This window comes from Aspergillus neoniger (assembly GCF_003184625.1).
Source record: "Aspergillus neoniger CBS 115656 unplaced genomic scaffold BO87scaffold_7, whole genome shotgun sequence".
Taxonomy (NCBI): Eukaryota; Fungi; Ascomycota; class Eurotiomycetes; order Eurotiales; family Aspergillaceae; genus Aspergillus; species Aspergillus neoniger.
Window position 1 is genome coordinate 633,548 of NW_020291135.1, and position 19,182 is coordinate 652,729.

The 19,182-nt window shown below is 49.5% G+C and overlaps 6 protein-coding genes across 6 annotated transcripts; 2 read left to right on the forward strand and 4 right to left on the reverse strand.

The window, feature by feature from the left end:
- Nucleotides 1-121: 121 nt before the first annotated feature.
- BO87DRAFT_456810 (uncharacterized protein) lies at nt 122-2,215 on the forward strand (the record flags this gene model as incomplete). The annotated part of the gene is made up of 3 exons (XM_025628755.1): nt 122-789; nt 851-1,288; nt 1,339-2,215. 3 exons carry the CDS (start codon nt 122-124, stop codon nt 2,213-2,215), a joined length of 1,983 nt encoding a protein of 660 aa, XP_025482592.1.
- A 109-nt stretch (nt 2,216-2,324) lies between these two features.
- On the reverse strand, nt 2,325-3,974 carry BO87DRAFT_456811 (MFS transporter; the record flags this gene model as incomplete). Its single annotated transcript, XM_025628756.1, has 2 exons — nt 3,599-3,974; nt 2,325-3,522 (listed from the first exon to the last, which is right to left on the reverse strand). The coding sequence occupies exons 1-2, from the start codon at nt 3,895-3,897 to the stop codon at nt 2,325-2,327; spliced, it is 1,497 nt and encodes a 498-aa protein (XP_025482593.1). The 5' UTR covers nt 3,898-3,974.
- An 860-nt stretch (nt 3,975-4,834) lies between these two features.
- Nucleotides 4,835-6,044, reverse strand: BO87DRAFT_451903 (MFS transporter; the record flags this gene model as incomplete). Its single annotated transcript, XM_025628477.1, has 1 exon — nt 4,835-6,044. The coding sequence occupies one exon, from the start codon at nt 6,042-6,044 to the stop codon at nt 4,863-4,865; it is 1,182 nt and encodes a 393-aa protein (XP_025482594.1). The 3' UTR covers nt 4,835-4,862.
- Nucleotides 6,045-10,359: 4,315 nt separating this feature from the next.
- Nucleotides 10,360-12,089, reverse strand: BO87DRAFT_302062 (putative MFS multidrug transporter; the record flags this gene model as incomplete). The annotated part of the gene is made up of 5 exons (XM_025619188.1): nt 10,360-11,263; nt 11,318-11,647; nt 11,695-11,768; nt 11,816-11,837; nt 11,884-12,089. 5 exons carry the CDS (start codon nt 12,087-12,089, stop codon nt 10,360-10,362), a joined length of 1,536 nt encoding a protein of 511 aa, XP_025482595.1.
- Nucleotides 12,090-12,738: 649 nt separating this feature from the next.
- BO87DRAFT_404786 (S8 family peptidase) lies at nt 12,739-14,155 on the reverse strand (the record flags this gene model as incomplete). Its single annotated transcript, XM_025625888.1, has 4 exons — nt 13,820-14,155; nt 13,323-13,767; nt 13,187-13,275; nt 12,739-13,131 (listed from the first exon to the last, which is right to left on the reverse strand). Exons 1-4 carry the CDS (start codon nt 14,141-14,143, stop codon nt 12,739-12,741), a joined length of 1,251 nt encoding a protein of 416 aa, XP_025482596.1. The 5' UTR covers nt 14,144-14,155.
- Nucleotides 14,156-16,798: 2,643 nt separating this feature from the next.
- On the forward strand, nt 16,799-19,168 carry BO87DRAFT_329174 (lipase). Its single transcript, XM_025620248.1, has 6 exons — nt 16,799-17,352; nt 17,411-17,527; nt 17,578-17,661; nt 17,713-17,757; nt 17,818-17,911; nt 17,963-19,168. Exons 1-6 carry the CDS (start codon nt 16,881-16,883, stop codon nt 19,014-19,016), a joined length of 1,866 nt encoding a protein of 621 aa, XP_025482597.1. The 5' UTR covers nt 16,799-16,880; the 3' UTR covers nt 19,017-19,168.
- The last annotated feature ends 14 nt before the right edge of the window (nt 19,169-19,182 follow it).

Here is a 19,182-nt window from a genome sequence, read left to right on the forward strand (position 1 = left end):
GCTGAGTTGCCCGCGGGCGAAGGTTCCCCGCGGCCACGAAACACTTCACTTTATCAGAATCACCCCCTCCATCTAAATGGAATTCCTCGGACCAAATATCCAGTAGACAGCCATCCTGACCATGGCTGCCGAATCTAAATCCACGAAGGAGATTGGTAGCCGCTCAGGCAGACCCTATCGGTCCCATGCGCATCCCGCATGTTTGCCTTGTCGAAAACGCAAGTCGCGATGCCGCACCAGAGACTCATCGGCGACGTGCATGATGTGTCTGGCTCATGCAACCGAGTGTCTCTTTCCTTCAGCTGACAAGCCTGCTCAGAAGAAGCGAACCGTCAACCTGCAGCGGATTGCACCCAAGACAGCTCGGATTGAACGACCTTCCCCACCTCAGGTCGTACACCCGTTACCCAGGACCAGCCAACGTTCTGACACACCACAACTGACGAGACATCACCACCCGGCCCATCTTCCCACAGCATATTCAGATGGCAAGATTACAAGTCTAATGGATGTGGTTGGCGATACCGGGGACGACAGCTCCCATGTCGTCAGCCCAGTTGTTGCCGATGACAGTAGTATATTGGAAGGATATCTGTTCACAGTTCCGGATAATCGAAGACCAGGCTTGATGCACACTAGGTCGAAACCCAGTCGACTCATGCGGCAGGTATTGTTCAATACGATTCCGAGGCGTCCGTTAGGGGTGTACTCAAATCAATCTCTCCCGTCCATGAAATGCGAGCTCATCGAAAAATACCTCGAGCCCGCGACGAAGGATGTTGTGGGACTGTAAGTCATCGCAAATGATCATTTACGTGAGATTTCTAGTTTCTGAGTGTTGTGCCACCAGGTTCTTCGAATGCGCAAATATATGCTTCCCTGTGTTTGACGAGGCGTCGTTCATGAATGCTTACTGCACTCGCAAAGAGGAAATATCCCCAGCTCTCCTCTGCAATCTATATGCGAACTCGCTCATATACTGGGACAATTCGCCACAACTGCGTTCAACTCGCACACCCGACATCCGCTATATCTGGAACCAAGCTAACGAGGCTCTTCATTCCGAGTTGTTTCTGAGTCCTGGTATTTCAACTGTACTGGCGATGCTGCTGAATGTCTGCGGCAGACCAAGCACCTCGATCTTTGGCAATGGGGGTATGGTAGGGACAGCGGTAGCCCTATCTAATGCCTTGGGTTTAAATCGAGATCCCTCCCAGTGGAATATCTCTGCCCCCGAGAAGGGATTCCGCATCCGCGTCTGGTGGCTGGTCGTTATTCACGATCGATGGTAGGATATCCCGCTTTTCTACTTCTCTCTTCCACTCTAACATTTACTAGGTGCAGCCTCGCCTACGGAACACCCCTCCAGATTCATCGCGCCCAATGCGACGTCCCATTCCCAACCATGGACTATGTCCTCTCTTCTCCCGGAATGCCATCTCATGAAGCTGCGGCCTCAATCTTCATTGCTTTCACAACACTAACTGAGGTACTGGGTCAATACCTAGAATATATCTATCACGTCTCCAGTCCCGTGAGGAAGACAATCAATTCCCTTTCACACCTCCTCACCAATTGGGAAGAATCCCTCGACACCAAGACCCGCCATATTATCCGCCGCGGAACCAACTTGACCACCCCTGGCGCGGCAAACTTGCGCCTGGCATACTTATCCGTGAAGCTTCTGCTCCGACGCATCGCACTCGACCTGGACGACGAGCAGACTGAGATTTCCAACAATGATAAAAGGAATGACGGCACCTCTTCCTCCGTTTCATTCACACAAGTCGAGCGTGTAGCAGAAGAGATAGTGCATCTCGTACGGGAGCTAGACGAGCTTCAGCTACGTGGGTTTTGGATCCCGGTGCAGGCGTACTCGCTAACATCAGCGACGACATTTCTTCTGCGGAGTGGGCTACGCAGAGTTAAATCGCACTCTGTCGAGAGCGGCAAAAATCCACCCTTGGAGGTGGCTAAAGAAATGATCGCTACACTGCAGTCTCATCGGCAGGAATTTGGGTGGGATCTGGGTGACGAGTGTCTGTCAAAGTGCAGCGAGCTGGTGAAAAGGATCGCTTCCTTAGAAAATGATGGGACCGGCTTGCCACTGAATGATGAATTGTCTGATTCATTCCAGCCTTTTGATGTAGATACATCGATCCTGGATGACCTGTTCTGGGACATTCCATGTATGGGGAACACCTTTACTTTATAACACTAGTTATTAGTTATTATCATCAACACATCCTTTTCAATATTATATCTCTCTATATCTAACTTTATTAAATCTATACTCTATAATACACACTCACCCCTATCACCTACTACCCCTTAAACGGCGCAAACCTCGACATCTTCCTCAACCTAACCCCATAAATCATAAACAAAAACGGCACCGGAATGGCCGCCGCCGCAACACCCCCCAAAATGGACATTGCCGGCCCAACCCCCAAATTGCGAAACATGGGCTGCGAGAACAGCGGAAACGCCGCGGCCAATACACTCCGCAGGAAAGTATTCGAAGCCGTCGCCGACGCCGCATAGGGCCCATACGTATCAACCAGGAAATTTATACACTGGCCAAAGATAATACAAAACCCACATCCAAACACCATCGCCGCCACAACCGGCAATCCCCACGAATACTTCGGCTCAGCCGTCCACCCAAACCAGAACAGACCACCCGCGAACAAGAACCCGCCCACAGCCATGGGCATCAAACGCGCCTCGGGGACAGGCTTGCCGCCGCCTTCCTCCCACTTTCGGATGTAGTATGGCTGGCCGATGAAGATGATGAATGCCGACGAGAGCAGAACACCGACGAACAGCCCGATGAACGGCAGCGTAGCAACAACAGGCTTCCACTGGCGAATATCATCAAAAACAATCGGAAACACCTCAAGGGTAAGATATAGCAACGCATACGTAAACGACGCATATAGAGCAATCACTGTGACCATCGGCTCGGTGACAAGCATGACCAGCGGACGCGAGAAATGCTTCGTCACGATACTATGCACGTCCAACTTGATGTGTTCGTGCGGGTGGTATAGATCCTCATTCCCGGTCTCCTTGCGCATACGCACCGCCTTGCGGTGTAGCAGCACGGGGCCGTATACCTCCGGAAGACAGAAGAAAGTGATGCCGAAGATGAAGAATACAATGATGGCCTCGATGTACTCGGTCCAGCGCCATCCCAGGTGCGGGTTCGAGACGAGCGCAGCACCGATGATGGGCCCCATGGTTGGGCCGCCCACGACGCAGATGGCGTACGAGGTGCTGGCGATGCCGCGCGCCTTCATATGGAAGATGTCACCGAGTGCAGCGGAGACATTACTAACTGGTGCGGAGCCGAATAGACCCGCGAAGTACCGGGTGATGAGAACTGAAGCTGTGTTTTTGCTGGTTGCGGTGCCGATGCTGAATAGTCCGAGGACGAATACCGCCGGCAGCATCGACCACCGCCGGCCGAAGAGTTCGGAAATGGGTGCCCAGCATAGAGGGCCGAAGGCGAAGCCAAGACTGTTATGCTCGTTAGTAGCTGTTGAAAGGAAGCTTATACCGGGGTTGAACTCAATGATTGGGATATGTTACATACATATAAAGCGACACCGGAAGAATACTAACTTCCGTCCCAATGTTCAAATAAGCCTTAAGCTCGGTCTCCGCCGGAGAGATAATACTCGAACCCAGGCTGGCACTCAGCGCCAATAATCCCAGCTGAAACGTGATCCAGCATTTGTACGCCGTTGAAAAGTTATGTGGGTTGTCGGGGTCGTTTTCCTCCCATTTCACTAGGTTAGGATCCGGGCCGCCGCCTGCATGTTCGACCTTGCCCTTTTCAGCATCTGCTGGTCGAGAGGATGCTGGTAGCGGCGGTGGTGGGACGACAGTCATTTCTTGGCTGAGATAAAGGCTGAGATGCTAAGGCTGCAACACACCCTTATTCTCCTTCTCTGCTTCAGATATTTTCTCCCATTTGGTGTTGTTTCGAGGGGGTGACGAAATTCCTACACTTTTTTTTTTTCTTCTCTGATTCGCCGCTTCGGGGTTTCGGCATGTTGTCCGGTAGATTTTCTCCGATATGCACGGGGGTGGCGTCGGATGCTCCGAACGGAGGATCCGATGGTAGAGGGGTTGCTTAAAGGGTGGATGGGTTTGGCTGGGATGGTGCTGGGTGAGTGCTGGGTGTAGTGATAAGTGGGGAGTTTGGCACGACTTTTAGTGGTCTTGCTGCAATTGCCGAGCCCCCTTTGCATGCCTCCTGGCTGTTTTCGGTGGGCTCGGATATAACATGTTTCGGACTTATCGGGCGAACATTCTCCGTTTGTAGGCAGTACCCACTCTTTGTTTTGGTGTCAAGGTCTTATAACTTTCAAGGGATTCTAGGCTATTTCTAGCGTGTTTAAGTTAGCTGTGAAGGGCATTGATTGGTAGTTGAAGCTGAAGGAAGATCCAGATAGCTGAGAGTGTTCTACACTATGAATCCTCCGTGATATAAGTGGACTATCTTGCCCATCTAACTTGCATACGGCATAGCATCCGTGCAAATGTTGTGAAAATTACTAACTGATATGGCCTTCTAAGTTTGATAATGTTTTACTGACTAAAAATATCCAGATAAGCTCAAACTTAAAGCCCAATAAAGCGTTGCTGATGCCGAAAGAACCGGGGAGGATTTCTTGCGGTAGAACACGAACAAGGCAAAAGAACAATTGACGCACGGGGGATGAGTTGAACTCCTTCGTCATAGAGCCTGCGTTGCCTTTACGGCATACGGCATTGAAATTGGTATGGCCTCATCTCTTGATGGACAACGTCTATGACACCATGTATTTACATCATTTCCACAACTCTTCATCTCAAGCAGACTCCTCTTCATCAACTCTCTCCCCACTCTCAACTTGACCAAACGCTTGCTGTTTCTGCATCCTCCGCATCAACTCCGCCGCCTCAAATGTATACTTGCACTTCATCCTCAGCACCTCACCATAGCGATACATGACAATAGGAAACGGGATACAAGCCACGGTCAGAAACCCTGGCACACAAGAAGCCCAATGAATCCCCAGATTATGGTACATCTGATTCGTGAACAAGGGAAAAACCGCTCCACCGGTCGACCGAACAATAGCCAGAGCCGCCAGCGCAGTTGCCGCATAGATAGTATACGAATCGCCGAGATAATTCGTGATCGACAAGCTAGTAAGGATGCACCCGAAACCAAACGGCGCCGAAAGAATCATACTCGCGGACCAATGATTGCTCGGATAATTAGTCCATGCAAAGCCGAATATGCCGATCGGCAAGGCGATGGAACCCACGATGGCTGTGGGGAGGCGGGATTCTGGGGTAGCCTTGCCGGTATTGTATAGTTTCATGTATCGTCTGTGGTAGTCGTAGTCAGCGTACACTAGTCCTAGGACCTCTCCGATTGCAAGACCTAGGAATGCTAGACCTCCAATCCCCTCCGACCAGCCGCGGTCTTCGTTGTATACGATTGGCATGGCCCCCATGAACATGTAGGTCGTTCCGTAACCTAGGGCTATGTAGATGGAAGCGACGGTCACGATTGTTTCATGCATGAGAAGGACCCATGGTCGGATTAAGGCTCTTTGGAAGACTTCGGAGGGCTTCTTCTTGCCCTGGTCACGCTCAAGGATACTAACGTGGAGTTTGCCGGTAGCTTTGGTTAGACATCTTGCCTTTTGGAGTAGCAGTACTGGGCCGTATGTTTCAGGGACGAAGATGGCGCCGATGATGCCGATCATACCTACAAAGATACAGCACATCCCCTGCACCCATCGCCAGCCCACGTTCTCAGATACAAAACCGCTAATGATGGGCCCGACAAGCGGTCCTAGTAAGGGTGCGAAGGAGTAGACTATCATTGCTAGCCCTCGCTGCACTGGAGGGAAAATGTCTGCGATAGCGCCCCCTGCGTTGACTAACGGTGATCCACCGAACGTACCGCTGAAGAATCGTAGGACAAGTAGGGTGGTTATATTGCGGCTTCCGGCGGTGCCTCCGATAAACGCCACCATGCCGATATGGGAGATTATCCAGAAGATCTTTCTGCCGTAGAGTTCTGATCTGATAATTGAAGGATTGTTAATACAGGGTAGGTATATGAATGTTGAGAGAAGCTTACTGATAAGAATTATCAGCTTGTTGTTCTATTTGATATGTATCTAAGACAAACACTCACCAAAGGTGCCCATACTGCCGGCCCGACAGCAAATCCCAAGATAAAGAGGCTTATCCCTACAGAAAAGACCTCCGTGCTGATATTGAAATCTTTGATTATTTCATCGCTGGAGTCGGAATACGCGGAAGACGTGAACGTAACGGCGAACACAGAAGAGGTTACAATGAAAGCCATGAACCATTTTCTTGAGGCCGACCAATTCATAGGGTTCTCTGGGTCATCTCTTTTGAACTCCACGATGAAGGGATCTGTGCTTGTTCCTTGCCCGTTATGAGCATGGGACTGTTCAGTCCCGCCATGACTGACTCCTATCGCAATCTCTGACTTGGGAGACATGTATTTTGGCTGCTGTGACACCACACAGAAAGCGACAAAGTTAGATACATCGTTTCTAACAGGACTGCTTGTGGACAGTTAAATCTAGCAAGAGTGGCGTGGCCAGGTCATCCAAATCCCGTGTCAGCAATTAATCGCCTCTCAGATTCCGATAATATTGATTCTTGCGTCTGGGTAATCTAATCGCACTCATATGATCAACTACTTGCATGATTGTGCATACTGCAGCTGTGTTATCTGCTAGTTGGCGGCCAGATTGCGCAATAATAAATATCTTGATCACTGTAGATCATTTACCGCAATGGTACCTGATCTACGATCTGCATCTCCCAGGGACCCAATTTCCTGCAGTCACGTTCAGCTTCAGTTTCAGCTCGCAGCTACGCACTGCACTGGTCGCCCTGCTAGGTCACTCGGTGGCGCTAGAGCGCATATCAGCGGGTTGGAAGTCAGTTGGGTTTAGAAGTCGTTTTGCAGGGTCGAAACCTTTAAAGCATTTCTTTTTCTTCTTGTTTTTCTGTTTTGGACACAGTTCAGCGCAGCGGTAGATGGCCGGCTACCAGTACCTTCACCGATGCACGACATTAACCAGTCTGATAATATCGAAGTATTCTGGTATCGAAACAAGTAGACTTTATAAACGTTAAGTTTATGCGTATGCGTATGTATGTACGAAGATTGACTTTCAAACCCCATCAATCCCTGCAAAGTCAGTTCTAAATGAGTCCGGGCTGTGAGTCAGCAGACAGATTAGATAGGCGGACACCAAGGTAAGAAGAGTGGCTCAAGAACTAGCAAACAGACTTCTATGAGGGAAGATCTCTAATGTATGTGCTATGTACAAGTTGGGCCGAGAAGCTAGAGAAGCAGGACATTGAGGGTCCGACTGCAACAAATCAAATAGGAACCCTCTTCAGGCTAGTGCCCTCGCACCCCAGTTCAAATCCCGAGTGGATCAGCCCTAGGCATGAATTTCCACCCGTAGTTTGGCATTAAACTACACAACACGGAACCCGTTAGTACAAGGTCAGCACTAGACCCTTCCCAAGACCAATCACAACCAACATCCCTATCCACACTGCACAGCTCTATCACTCCCTATCTCAATTCCCCCAATGAGCTATCATCCACGTAGTCACTATTTTGCTACTAGCACTCACCACCCCCAACCCTGCCCTATCCATCACTTCGTCACAACCATGTCCTCACCATCCCCATGCCTCTCTGGCACTCACTTCGGTCACATCACGATAGATGGCGTTCGAATGTACCGCCCGCATGACAAACAACAATGAACGACACTCTCCAGCCCGTCATAATAATCGAAGCCGGTCTGGGCAGCAGCCACAGCGACTGGGTCGTAGTGCAACGTCTTATCGCCGAACACGCCTGTATATACCTAGGACCGCGCAGGGTACGGCGCAAGCGATGTGTCTCCGCGCGAACCCACAGCCCAGAACCGCGTGTATGAAGTGGTCCGGTTACTAGAGGTAACAGGGATCGAGCCACCCTATATACTGGTTGGGCAGTCATACGGCGGTGTCTTGATCCGGCAGTTCCTTCGCGTGCATACCAAGCCGAAAGTGGCCGGGATGGCCATTATTGATTCTAGAAGGGAACCTTGTCCGTTACCGCGGGGATAGTTTAGTTTGCTGGGTGGAGTTGAGTTTGATGTGGTTTTAGGGTTAGATGTGAATCATACATTCGCAGCGAAAGAGTATGAGAGGATTAAGGAGTATGAGGTAAGAAATGAGAGTATATTTCATGTTGAAGAAGGTTCGTAGCAAAGAGTATGGTAGAGGTTGATACTGGATTGCCGCTGGGCTTTCAGGCGCTGGGTTATGGACGGTTGAGCGTGGTGTCTGGACATCGATCGGTGGATTTTCACAAAGTTTTGGACTTCGGGATTGCAAATTGGTATGGTACTTAGGAGGCGAGAACAAATCTTGCTGCGCGGCTAGAGAACATTGAAAGGTTTGATGAGGAAAGTCAGACGGCCCATCTTGGGTTGTCGACTGAGAGTCGGTTTGTCTATGCTCAGGGGAAAGCCAAGCCGCCTAATGTGCATTATGTGGCTCCAGAGCTGATTCGAAAAGAGGTTATATGGGTATTAGGGCTGACAAACGGGTAGCCTGATGGTTGAGATTGCTCGCTAATACGTATCATTATTGTCATGGTCTTGTATGCTTTGGACATCTATGGTATGTTATACACTCTAAACGGATATATATACAAAGAAAGAGACCAGGTATAGACAACATAGAACCTGAAGGGGTTCTATCACCCACAAAAGCTCAGTAACGACCCTAAACGCCATCCCATGCTCCAAATCACAGCCCAGTCTTCCATAACTCCGATGATGATATAGATGGTGTCCCTCAAACAGCCGACTGACTGTCCTCGGTTTTGACCCTATTATCCCTCGCCATCCAATGCAGATCCCTCAGTCTTAGCTGCCGCATATACACTCTCTGCTCTGCGGTGGGATCAAAGTCCCGCTCTAAGCCGTAAAACCCGTTGGTCATAAGGTAGTGTGTGGAGTAGCCGGATAGAGTCAGCATTACACAGCCGAGAATGACAAAGAAGATGACCGCCGCGTCGCCAATGTATGCCATGATCGATGATTGATTTCGGTTTGTGTTGCGTGATACTTCGGTACAGTAAAGGAGTTTTGGTGGCGGTGGTGCTGCAGCGGGAAACAGTTAGATCATGTGAGAATAGTATATTTTTGGCCTGTCTTACTTTGGTAGTACGTTGGTCTGAGTGCGTCGACTAATGAGGGGAATGTCTCAATTGAGAGATAGGAATGAAAACACGCCGGTAGTTATTATGAGAGGCAAATGCAAAAGAACGATAGTATTATATCATGTAAAGAGCGACAGAATGCAATTCTGAATGTAGAGAGCGACAAAAACGTAGAAAAAGAAGGACTGAACTTTTAACTCTTTTTTTCACGTTCATCATCTCCCCCCTAACTCAGTAGTATTTATATCGCTACCACATCAAACATCACAGTCTCTACTAAAGTATCTCCAAACATTCCTTCGGGGCCAGAACGGCGAACTACTCCATATACAGTCTAGCCTCTAGCCCTATGATGTCATTAGCGAGCTGGCCAGTCAAATTATCTGAGTTCGATCAGAAAAGGGTTTAGCGTTAAGAGTATATTAGTGCTTAGTATTGCCAAGTCTAAATAAGGAAAGTCTTGATTTGCGGTTCCTGACTGAAAGGATCCGAGATGGAGGTTAGACCAGACTAATTTTCAGTTTCTGATTCGTGAGATCCGTGCCAGAGTTCTGGCATCTGGATAAGAATAGACGGAAGGATGAATAGGTAAAGCCGGGATTGAAGCCGAGTTTAAATTCGGATATCTAGATTCCTAGATGGGTAGTTGTGTGCCCGGGATACCTTGGATGGTGGATCTGATGGACCCCTTTTCCATTGATTTTATTACTACAGATGTTGAAACTGGAATGAAAATTGTCCCCTCTGCAAGACGCATAGGATAAAGAAGTTGCTCTGACTGACAGTTAATCTGGGAATAATTGCCACGATTGGGTTTTTTTTTTTTTTTTTTTTTTTTTTTCCAGCCATCCGTGCATCCTGTCGACGCACTAACCGCTAGACCAACAACGATATATCGCATAAATCTAGGCTGATGACGGAGAGATATGTATCCCAACGTTATCTACTTACGAAAAGCAGGTAGCAATATTGATGAAAGGGTAAAATTGTCAATCTTTGTCAATCAAGCAAGACTTTTGCTCCCCCCCAACTCCATCATCACTCACTCATATCGCACACTCCATATTACTCTAGTATCCCTCCTCATCAACACTATACTCACGATACACAGTCAAACTAAACCTTGCAAACGCACTTCTAGCTCTAATACCCCTCCCGTACCTCGAAAACAACGGTGGTACAACACAAAACACCGTTGCAACCGCCGCCAACACCGAAACACTAAAATTAGCCCCGAGCCGATCCAACATAGGCGCCGAGATCAGCGGTAACGCAGCAGACAATAACGCCCTCACCAGACTCAATGCAGCCAGGCCACTCGCCGCATAGCTGAGGTAACTATCCGTCAGATACCCGCCGAGCACGTAGTCCATCTCATTGAGACTATACCCAGCCAGCACGAGAGCTACGACCGACACAAGCCAAGGGAGATTTGTGACAGCTGGCGGGATAGTCCAAGCGAAAAGCCACAATGCCGCAGCGAGAATGGGTGCACCGATACAGAATCCTGTCAGTTTATCTTCTGGGAGGAGTGGTCGGCCCTGAGCTCGGTGGTGAGCGATGATGCGCAGGTCGAGACAGCGGGTGAGGAGGCCGAGAGTGAGGCCTAAACCGATTGCGATGAAGGGGAGACAGGCTTGCTTGGGAGTGAAGCCGAAGGATTCGTAGATGGGCGGTAGAGCTTCGGTGAAGAGGTAGACTAGGGCGATGGCGACGGCGCTGATGATGGAGACGGTGAAGAAGATGAGTTCGGTGAAGAGGAGCCGGATAGGGCGGAAGAGCGCGATGCGGACGAAGCTGCGCATGCCGGGGGCTTTATCGGGGTTGAGGCCTTCCAGGGTGTCGATTTTGGTGACTTTGCGAAGAGTAGCGACTTCGCGGGCGAGGAGGAGGGAGGGACGCGATTCATTCAAAGTGAGTAGTAGGAGTGTCAGGATTCCGGTTACCATGGCTGCGATGTAGAATAACCATCTCCTGGTGCGGTATTAGTGAGGATATTGGTGGATGTTAGGGAAAAGGGGGGAATACCATTGGGTGTAGGCCACGACAAACGTACTGAGAATGGGACCTACAACAAGACCCAGGTTGGCGAACATGGTCCAAATACAGATGACCCAGACTCGCTCGCGGGAGTTGAAGGTGTCTTCGATGCTACCCACTACAACAGTCGTGGGAATGGCGGACAGAAAGCCACAGAGACATCGGCCAATCGCTACTCCTATCAATGATGGCACGGATGCAATCAAGATGCATGATAGGCCGTAGAGGGCCGAGCTTGCCACATAGAGCTTTTTTCGACCAAATACTTCAGAGTATGGGGGAAATACGACACCCCCAATGGCCTGGCCGATAAGATATCTGAGAAGTCAGCCTGGGTGTACTGGAGGAAGCAAGTGAGTACTAACATGGAAACGAAGAGAAAAATTGACAGGGTTCTTGAAATTTTTAAGTCGTGCACAGCATTATTAGCCGCAGTTGACTATATGTTCAGCAAATGTACATCTCTATAATAGTTTGATTACCCACGCCAGCGGTGCTGATAGCAGTTCTGGAATAATTAGCCTCGGTATGATCCAAACCAGGGGACTTCATACGTGAAGAATTCCAGGAATATGATAAGCGTAGTATCATAGACCTTGCGTCGCAAGCCCCAGTTTCGCGGATGTCGACAATTTCCCAGAGCCCACTGTATATGGACCCCGTCCGGGGCGAGCTTGAGGCCATACTGGGGCAGCAGCGCCAGAAGTGTTTCCTTTTCGCTCTCCACAGGGGCCGTGATGACCCGGGAGACGGTTTTCATTGTGAGAATCTGAAAAGACCTCGAGCATACCGATCCCTATACTGCCGGACTTGGGGTGTAGCTATATACAAAAGCCTGTCTTCAATATGAGCTCCTAGGAGCACGAACTCTGAAGTAGTACACATTATCTAGCAAACAGAAGAGACCAACAACAAACGAATTGTGACAGGGTTACACAGTCACCGGCTCATTATGGGGATAGGCCTGATCTGTCCGGGGAAGCGGTTGATCTCCTTGATCTAGATTCAGTCGGGATGTCGCCAGTGAAGGTCAATTGGTAGAAGCCTATCATACTCATGATGCTGCAGCGGTCTGTGGAATCTTTTTCTTAGTTGGAAGCACAGGTTGTCTGTGCGGTATAGCACTCCGTGGTCTGTGTCTGCCTTCGGTCCGGTACCACGTCGGGAGGTAAAGGGCAGCGGCATTTCGCATGTGCCAAACTTTCACGCATCCAATCGATGAGCTTGGCCCGGCATCTGGGGATCGGCTGGATAATGCCTCATGCACAGCCCGTTTGCGGTGTCGGCAAAGGTCGAACTGCGGATATTACAAGAATGAATTTGGCGTTTCCATACACACTTTGTTTCGCATTTAAACTAGTCTACTTCCCGACCCACTATTCTAAAACATGTCTGCTCGTATCACGCACCTAGTCCTCATCTCCATCATTATCACCCCCATTTGACACGCCGCTGTTTCCGTTGTAGGCCAGTAGATTGGGGCTACCGGCAACATTGGTGATAGCATTCCGCGTAGCCAGTCTCTTGAGCTCAGCCGTTGCGGCCGCTGGGGTAGCCAGGTTCCGCAAGCCCATCAAATAAATGACCAAACCTGTCACATGAGGTGTGGCCATGGACGTACCGGAGATGGTGTTGGTAGCCGAGTTGGAACCGATCCATGCAGAAAGGACTTGCTCTCCCGGAGCAAAAATGTCAACTACGGACCCATAGTTTGAAAATGACGCACGGGCATTGCTTCTGCTTATAGCGGCAACAGTGACAGCGTCGGGTGCAGAAGCCGGGCTAGTCCGTGCTGCATCTCTCTGCAAAGCATCAGTGAAACTTTCTCCGAAGGTTGGACAGTCTAACCGAGCGTACATTCTCATTTCCAGCGGCAACACAAGAGAGTACACCCTCGTCAAAAGCATTCTCAACTGCATTATTGAAAGCATAGGAGTATCCTCCACCTACCTCACGGTTAGCAACATTCAGCCACCAGGGAGGGCGACATTACCAAGACTCATATTGATCGCTGCTTTGCTGGTCCGATTCTTGCTCACAATATCATTGGCCGCCCAATTGAAGCCATCCAGAATGACCGATGTCGAGCTTGATTCACCCACAAACACCTTCACGGATAGTAGGTGAGCGTTTTTCGAAACACCGTATGTTTTGCCGCCAATGGTCCCTGCTACATGTGTGCCGTGACCAACACCATCAACATGTTCACCCCCTGCAGCATTGTATGCTAGGCTAACACGACCACCAAACTCATTATGTGTAGCCAAGATGCCGGTATCCACTACATAGGCATAGGTACCCTCGCCAGCGCTGTCATCATAGATGTAATCGGTGCTAGACGCACCCCGGTGCGAGATACTGCCCAGTCCCCAAGGAGCTCGTCTTTCGGTAACTAGCGTATCGAGGTACCATACCTGATCTTGTTCCACGTAAGCCACCTGTACGCCAATTAGTTCAGGCTTCACGGCCTCGGACAATTAGGTCTCAAACATGGTCATGTTTGCGGATCTCCTCGATAGTCTTTTCATCAAAAGACCCCGCGTACCCAGCAAAATTGGCAATTTTATATGTTCTTTCGATGCCGGCGGGAAGGTCATCGTCGGGTGTACTGCGGCCTTCTATGCTGCGTCTGTGGAGCTCCGTTACCCATGCAGAATGGGACTCAATTTTGGCGTTGTCAATGCCGGACTTGAAAGTAACAATGTACTTTCCCGGGATGGTCTGGATGGTCGAGTGAGGGACCTGCTCTGTGGCACTGAAAACTGCAGGCAAAAGCAGGGCGAGCAGCGGGAGAATGCGTCTGAGGAATGCCATGTTGAGCGAGTGGCTGCCGAAAGAGGAGAATTTTCAATGACAGACTTGAATGCTTAAGTTCAGTAGTGCAATAGATAGATCTCTTATAGTCTCACAACAAAGTCTAAGTCCTGTTGTCCAGGCCACGGTTTCAGTCACATTCACCTTTGGCCGATTGTCATCAAGTGGGGACCTGGTCAGAAGGCACTTGGTCAGTATATTTAAAACTCGGTCAGATGGTCACATTGCATCTTCGGACTACTGGGTTATGCCCCGTGAGGAAAGCATCATGCATGCATAGAATACAGATAGCATGCAGGGATAAGATTACGGACACATTCCGTTTCGGGGGCAGCTTGACCAGCTGTCCATTAGCTTCTCTATAGGCTGTTCTACTTGCTGGGCGTTAGATTCAATGTACTCATTCTTATGACACAACACATAGTAGGAAGACCTATTTCCGGGTTCTAGACAGCGGCTCTACTCTGCAAGAAGCGTCCATATAAATAAAGGTCACTCAAAGAGCCTTGTACAGGCGGGGGATGGTGAACAGACTATTCGCCAGCCAATGTAACCCATCATTACTTGGCATCTTCACGCGATAGCATCTAGGGTTGTTCAGCTTCTACATCAGGTAGATCCTACCCCAGCGACTGGAAGAATTGTGAGGGATATTTACAACCCTACTGTAGGGGGCGGGCATATGTGGGTGACTGAAAGGAGTGTATTGTTACCCAGTGTTACACGGCGTTTGGGCACAAAAATAACCTCTGATTAATCTGTACATGCAGATATATTAGTGGTCCAACAGCTCTTGACATCGTCGAAAGGGACTTATATCCGAAGGTTTTGCAACAAATGCCTTCTGCCACTCATATGGCCCCAGACGGTATCGGTTCCACTGAAACGCCATTTGAGTTGCACATGCCTAGAAGACCTTCTGATACACTCATACCAGAATATTCAAGTGTTAATATTCTGGCTGATGAGATAATTCAGATACCAGCGGGTTAGGAGATAATCACAATCCGTCGTAAACCACACCCGGTCCGGGGAATCTATATCTGCGCCGCCCGGCTGAGGTCCGGATAACAAGCTAGGTATTTGCAGGGCCAAGCAATGTCATGCTGTCCACTATGGGGGACCCAAAGTGCTGGGGCCCATAGATGCAGAGACGTGGGACGCACCTCCCCTGCATTTGCGACATTTGGAATCCGTCCAACATCACGGGGTCGACCGTCAGGCTCCGAATGATCATTGGTAATGTCTCTCCATGGTGTGCAGCACAGACGGTCACGACCACTTACCAGCTTCTCTCCTGCAAGTCATCTTCCATTCAAGCTGCCTTAGCGTGTCCGGTGACGGCGGGATAGGGGCTGTCTGACAGACTGCATATAGCTTTCTAAATGACTGTTGCATTGAGAGATGGCTGGAGGGGCCGTGGCCGGGAGAGTCTCTGGGAGTTGCTTTGTTTGGCACAGGAGCGTGTTGGGTAGAACAAGAGAATATGGTGGGAGGTTGACGTTGCAAGCGTGTTCCTTGGCTGGGGTCTCGTTCCACAGGTCCCGTGATGTTGTGTTGCTATCATCCATATCATCCTCTTGAAAAGAGGAGAAGTCGTCAGCGGTAAGCTATAAGTTTCCAGTACGTGAGTGCTTATCTGCTCTAGCGAATAGATCGTAGCTTTAATCAAGTCTGAGACTAGATATGTCGAGGTAAAGCACAAGGGGAGGATGCTGTACTGAACAGCAACGATCGGATAGAGCATGTTTGCTTCCAGTACAGTCGCCATTGACAATTCTGCATCCTCGAGGAATTTAAAGTGCCGTTCACCCAAGGGCTATGCGTTTATTCTGGTGCTTTCACGCTCTCACTGCAAGCGTTTGTTACTTGGCACTCGAGGAAGACATTAAATGTATCTCAAATTAGACTGGACCAAAGCAATGACGATTGATGGGTGAGTGGAAAACTATGCTATACTGTATAGCTGTTAAAGTAGAGCAGGAGGGTCCTGCACTTATATACTCAAAGAATTCATAGGATTCTTCAAGCCCAGGATGTCTCTATCAAGTCTGCCCACTCACATCTAATTCGGAGAGGGTATAGTGAATGCTGACAACAAGCGGCTCCGGAGTATCAAATGGGCGGTCAGTCTCTGCCACAATAAGCCTTCACCGCCGTAAAAGGGCAATCGGGCCGATTTCCCAATCCAATTGTCGCAAACAATCAGATTCCCGAAAGAGCCCCAAGCATTGATCACCAGATCTTCCCTATCTTTTGATCTTGAACTTCTCTTGTGCTTACTCGTATATGGTTTTGCCTTGTTCCTCCATCTACCTACTCTTCGATTCTATACTGCCTGATGCCTTGAAGATGAAACGTAGCGTGACCTGGTCTTTCAGTTGAAGATATATATTTGTAATGTCCGATATGCGCGCCATCCACTACCATATATAGTCACACTACTTTAATAACTACAACGTTTCTCACTGTATTAGACACTAAAGTACCAAGAACTACAAATGCTTGCTACTAGTATTGTGTCTATCATATAGCGCTCCAGCAGGATGACCATCCCTGTTAGGCTGGGCGCAGCCACAAGCCGCCAGACTTAAAGGTACTACTTCCGCCAGCTCCCACGTCATCTCTCCCGCTTCTGCACCACCTCAACAAAGAGGCAAGTCACCTTATCTAACCACTTCGTTAACTTCCCATCGTGGTCTGGGTGACACAGTGTCTATTTCTCACCAAGCAAGCCATGGCCACTCCTAAAAGTGGCTTCGTCATAGGCGCACTCACGGTGGCCATAGCACTTTTCGCCATATACCTCTCACCATTTACTGATGTTCTTGTTGAAAATATCACTGGTTACTGCGGACTCGTCTTTCCGAAAACACCCGTCTCACTACCCAGAGTTTATGACACTCATCATGGCATCGAATATATTGGCAGTCTCTCAAATGGTGTAGAACATTTCCAAAACATCTTCTATGCGGAAGAGCCAACTGGTCTCCGACGCTTCGCTCCTCCTGTTCCAGTCCGCCCGTCGAAAGGGTCCGTGATCGATGCATCCCAGCCTGGAGCGTGGTGCCCCCAGGGCACAGGTGATATCCTGCCTTTCACGAGTAGAGTATCAAATATCAGCGAGAATTGTCTAAGCTTGAGGGTTGCTCGCCCGACCGGTGTCAAAGAACCGGATAGACTTCCTGTTGTGGTGTGGTTGCATGGAGGTAAGTAGATTGATACTCTACTGATTTTTAGGTCGAGACTGATGATCATAATGCGTAGGTGGCCATGCTCTGGGTTCTGCTTCTGACATCCTTTACAACCCGGAAGGGCTGCTTCAGGGGGCCGTGGCGGCGGGGAAGCCGTTGATATATGTCGGAATAAACTACCGATTGGGATGTAAGACATATAGACTGTGCGCACATGTAGATGTTGTTGACAGCCCCAAGTCTTTGGATTTGCGACCAGTAGGGCCATGATTGAGAAGAAGCAGACGAATGCCGGACTGCGGGATCAGCGCGCTGCATTGGAATGTATGTGGACTCGTTTATACACTACGAAATCCTTGCTGACCCAATGACCAGGGATTCGAGACAACATCGAAGCATTTGGGGGCGACCCCAGTAGAGGTACAACAACTGAATCATGCCATGCCATAAAATAGGCATGGGCAACTAACGCATCTATAGTAACTGCCATCGGGCAGAGCGTCGGGGCCAGTGACATCGGCTTGCACTTGACATCTTTCAATGGCACCAAAGGTGTCCCATTCCAACGAGCCATGTAAGTTCACTAACATAAATCTGCCTTCTTCCTGTTATCTAACATATAAAGCATGATGTCTGGAGCCCCGGGTCTCAACTTCAACAGTGACTCAACTTTGGTATCCGAGAACACCGCAAACATCGCGCGTGAGGTTGGTTGCGTTGCCACCAACGACGCCGAATCCTCCGAAACCCTTGAATGTCTTCGACGTATCCCCTTCGAAACTCTAACAAATCTCTCCGTTACGTCGTCACGTGCAGCTCGTCCCCCATTCGGAGAAGGTTTCTTCTATCCGACCATTGATGGCGACGTTCTCCCCGCCCGACCTTCTGAGCTCCTACGTGCGGGCAAGTTCGTCAAAGATATTCCTATCATTGCTTCGTGGGTCACCAACGATGGAGCCTGGTATGCACCACCAACAACCTCCACTGACGATGAAGTGCTTGCTAGCTTCGGACTATGGTTGTCGAAGCTCTCCCCTGCCACAAAAGAAAGACTTCTAGCTTTATATCCGGTCACAGACTTCGCGCATATGGTCCGCGAAAGGTACGACGGCCCTATATCACCCCAGTACTACCGCGCCGCGCAAATGAATCGCGATATCTGGTTCACCTGTTCAGTGCTTGATTTTGCATGGCAGTACGCTCAGAAAGGATGGACCACCACGTCTAAAATATGGCTCTACGAGCATAATGCGACAAGATACGCGCCAGTATTCGAAATGATGGGCGTACCGATGTGGCGCGTTGCTCATCTTAGTGATATTCCCTATGTCTTGAACAATGCTAACCTGGAGGGTGGGGCTGATAACTCCCCAGAACAAATGGAGTTGGCACGGGAGGTGAGCAGACAGGTGATTGGGTTTGCGCATGATGCGAGTCCTAGTGACACATGGCCTGCTGCATTCTCGGGGATCAGTGAACTGAGAATTTCCAAGGATACGCCTGATCAGCTGTCGATTCAGGTTTTCGGGGGTCCTATGGGGTTGGGGGCCACCAGAGTCAGCAAAGGTGCGGATGCGGGAGGATCTACAGAAGCAGAAAAGGCAGTGTCATGGGAAAGACTGTTTGACCGGTGCGAATTCATCAATAGTGCGCAGATGCGAGCGGAGGCTGGAGTATAGTATTACCTGCGGGATTTTAATGCTAATGTATGCCTGTCATGAGAGAATTGTGGAAAGTATAGGTTATGGGAGCAACAATATTTAGATGCGCGTGCGCAGATGTTCTTATGCTTCATCATCATCTCCTCCCTCCCTCTTGCTTTGTTATGGTGTGAAAGGAAAACCC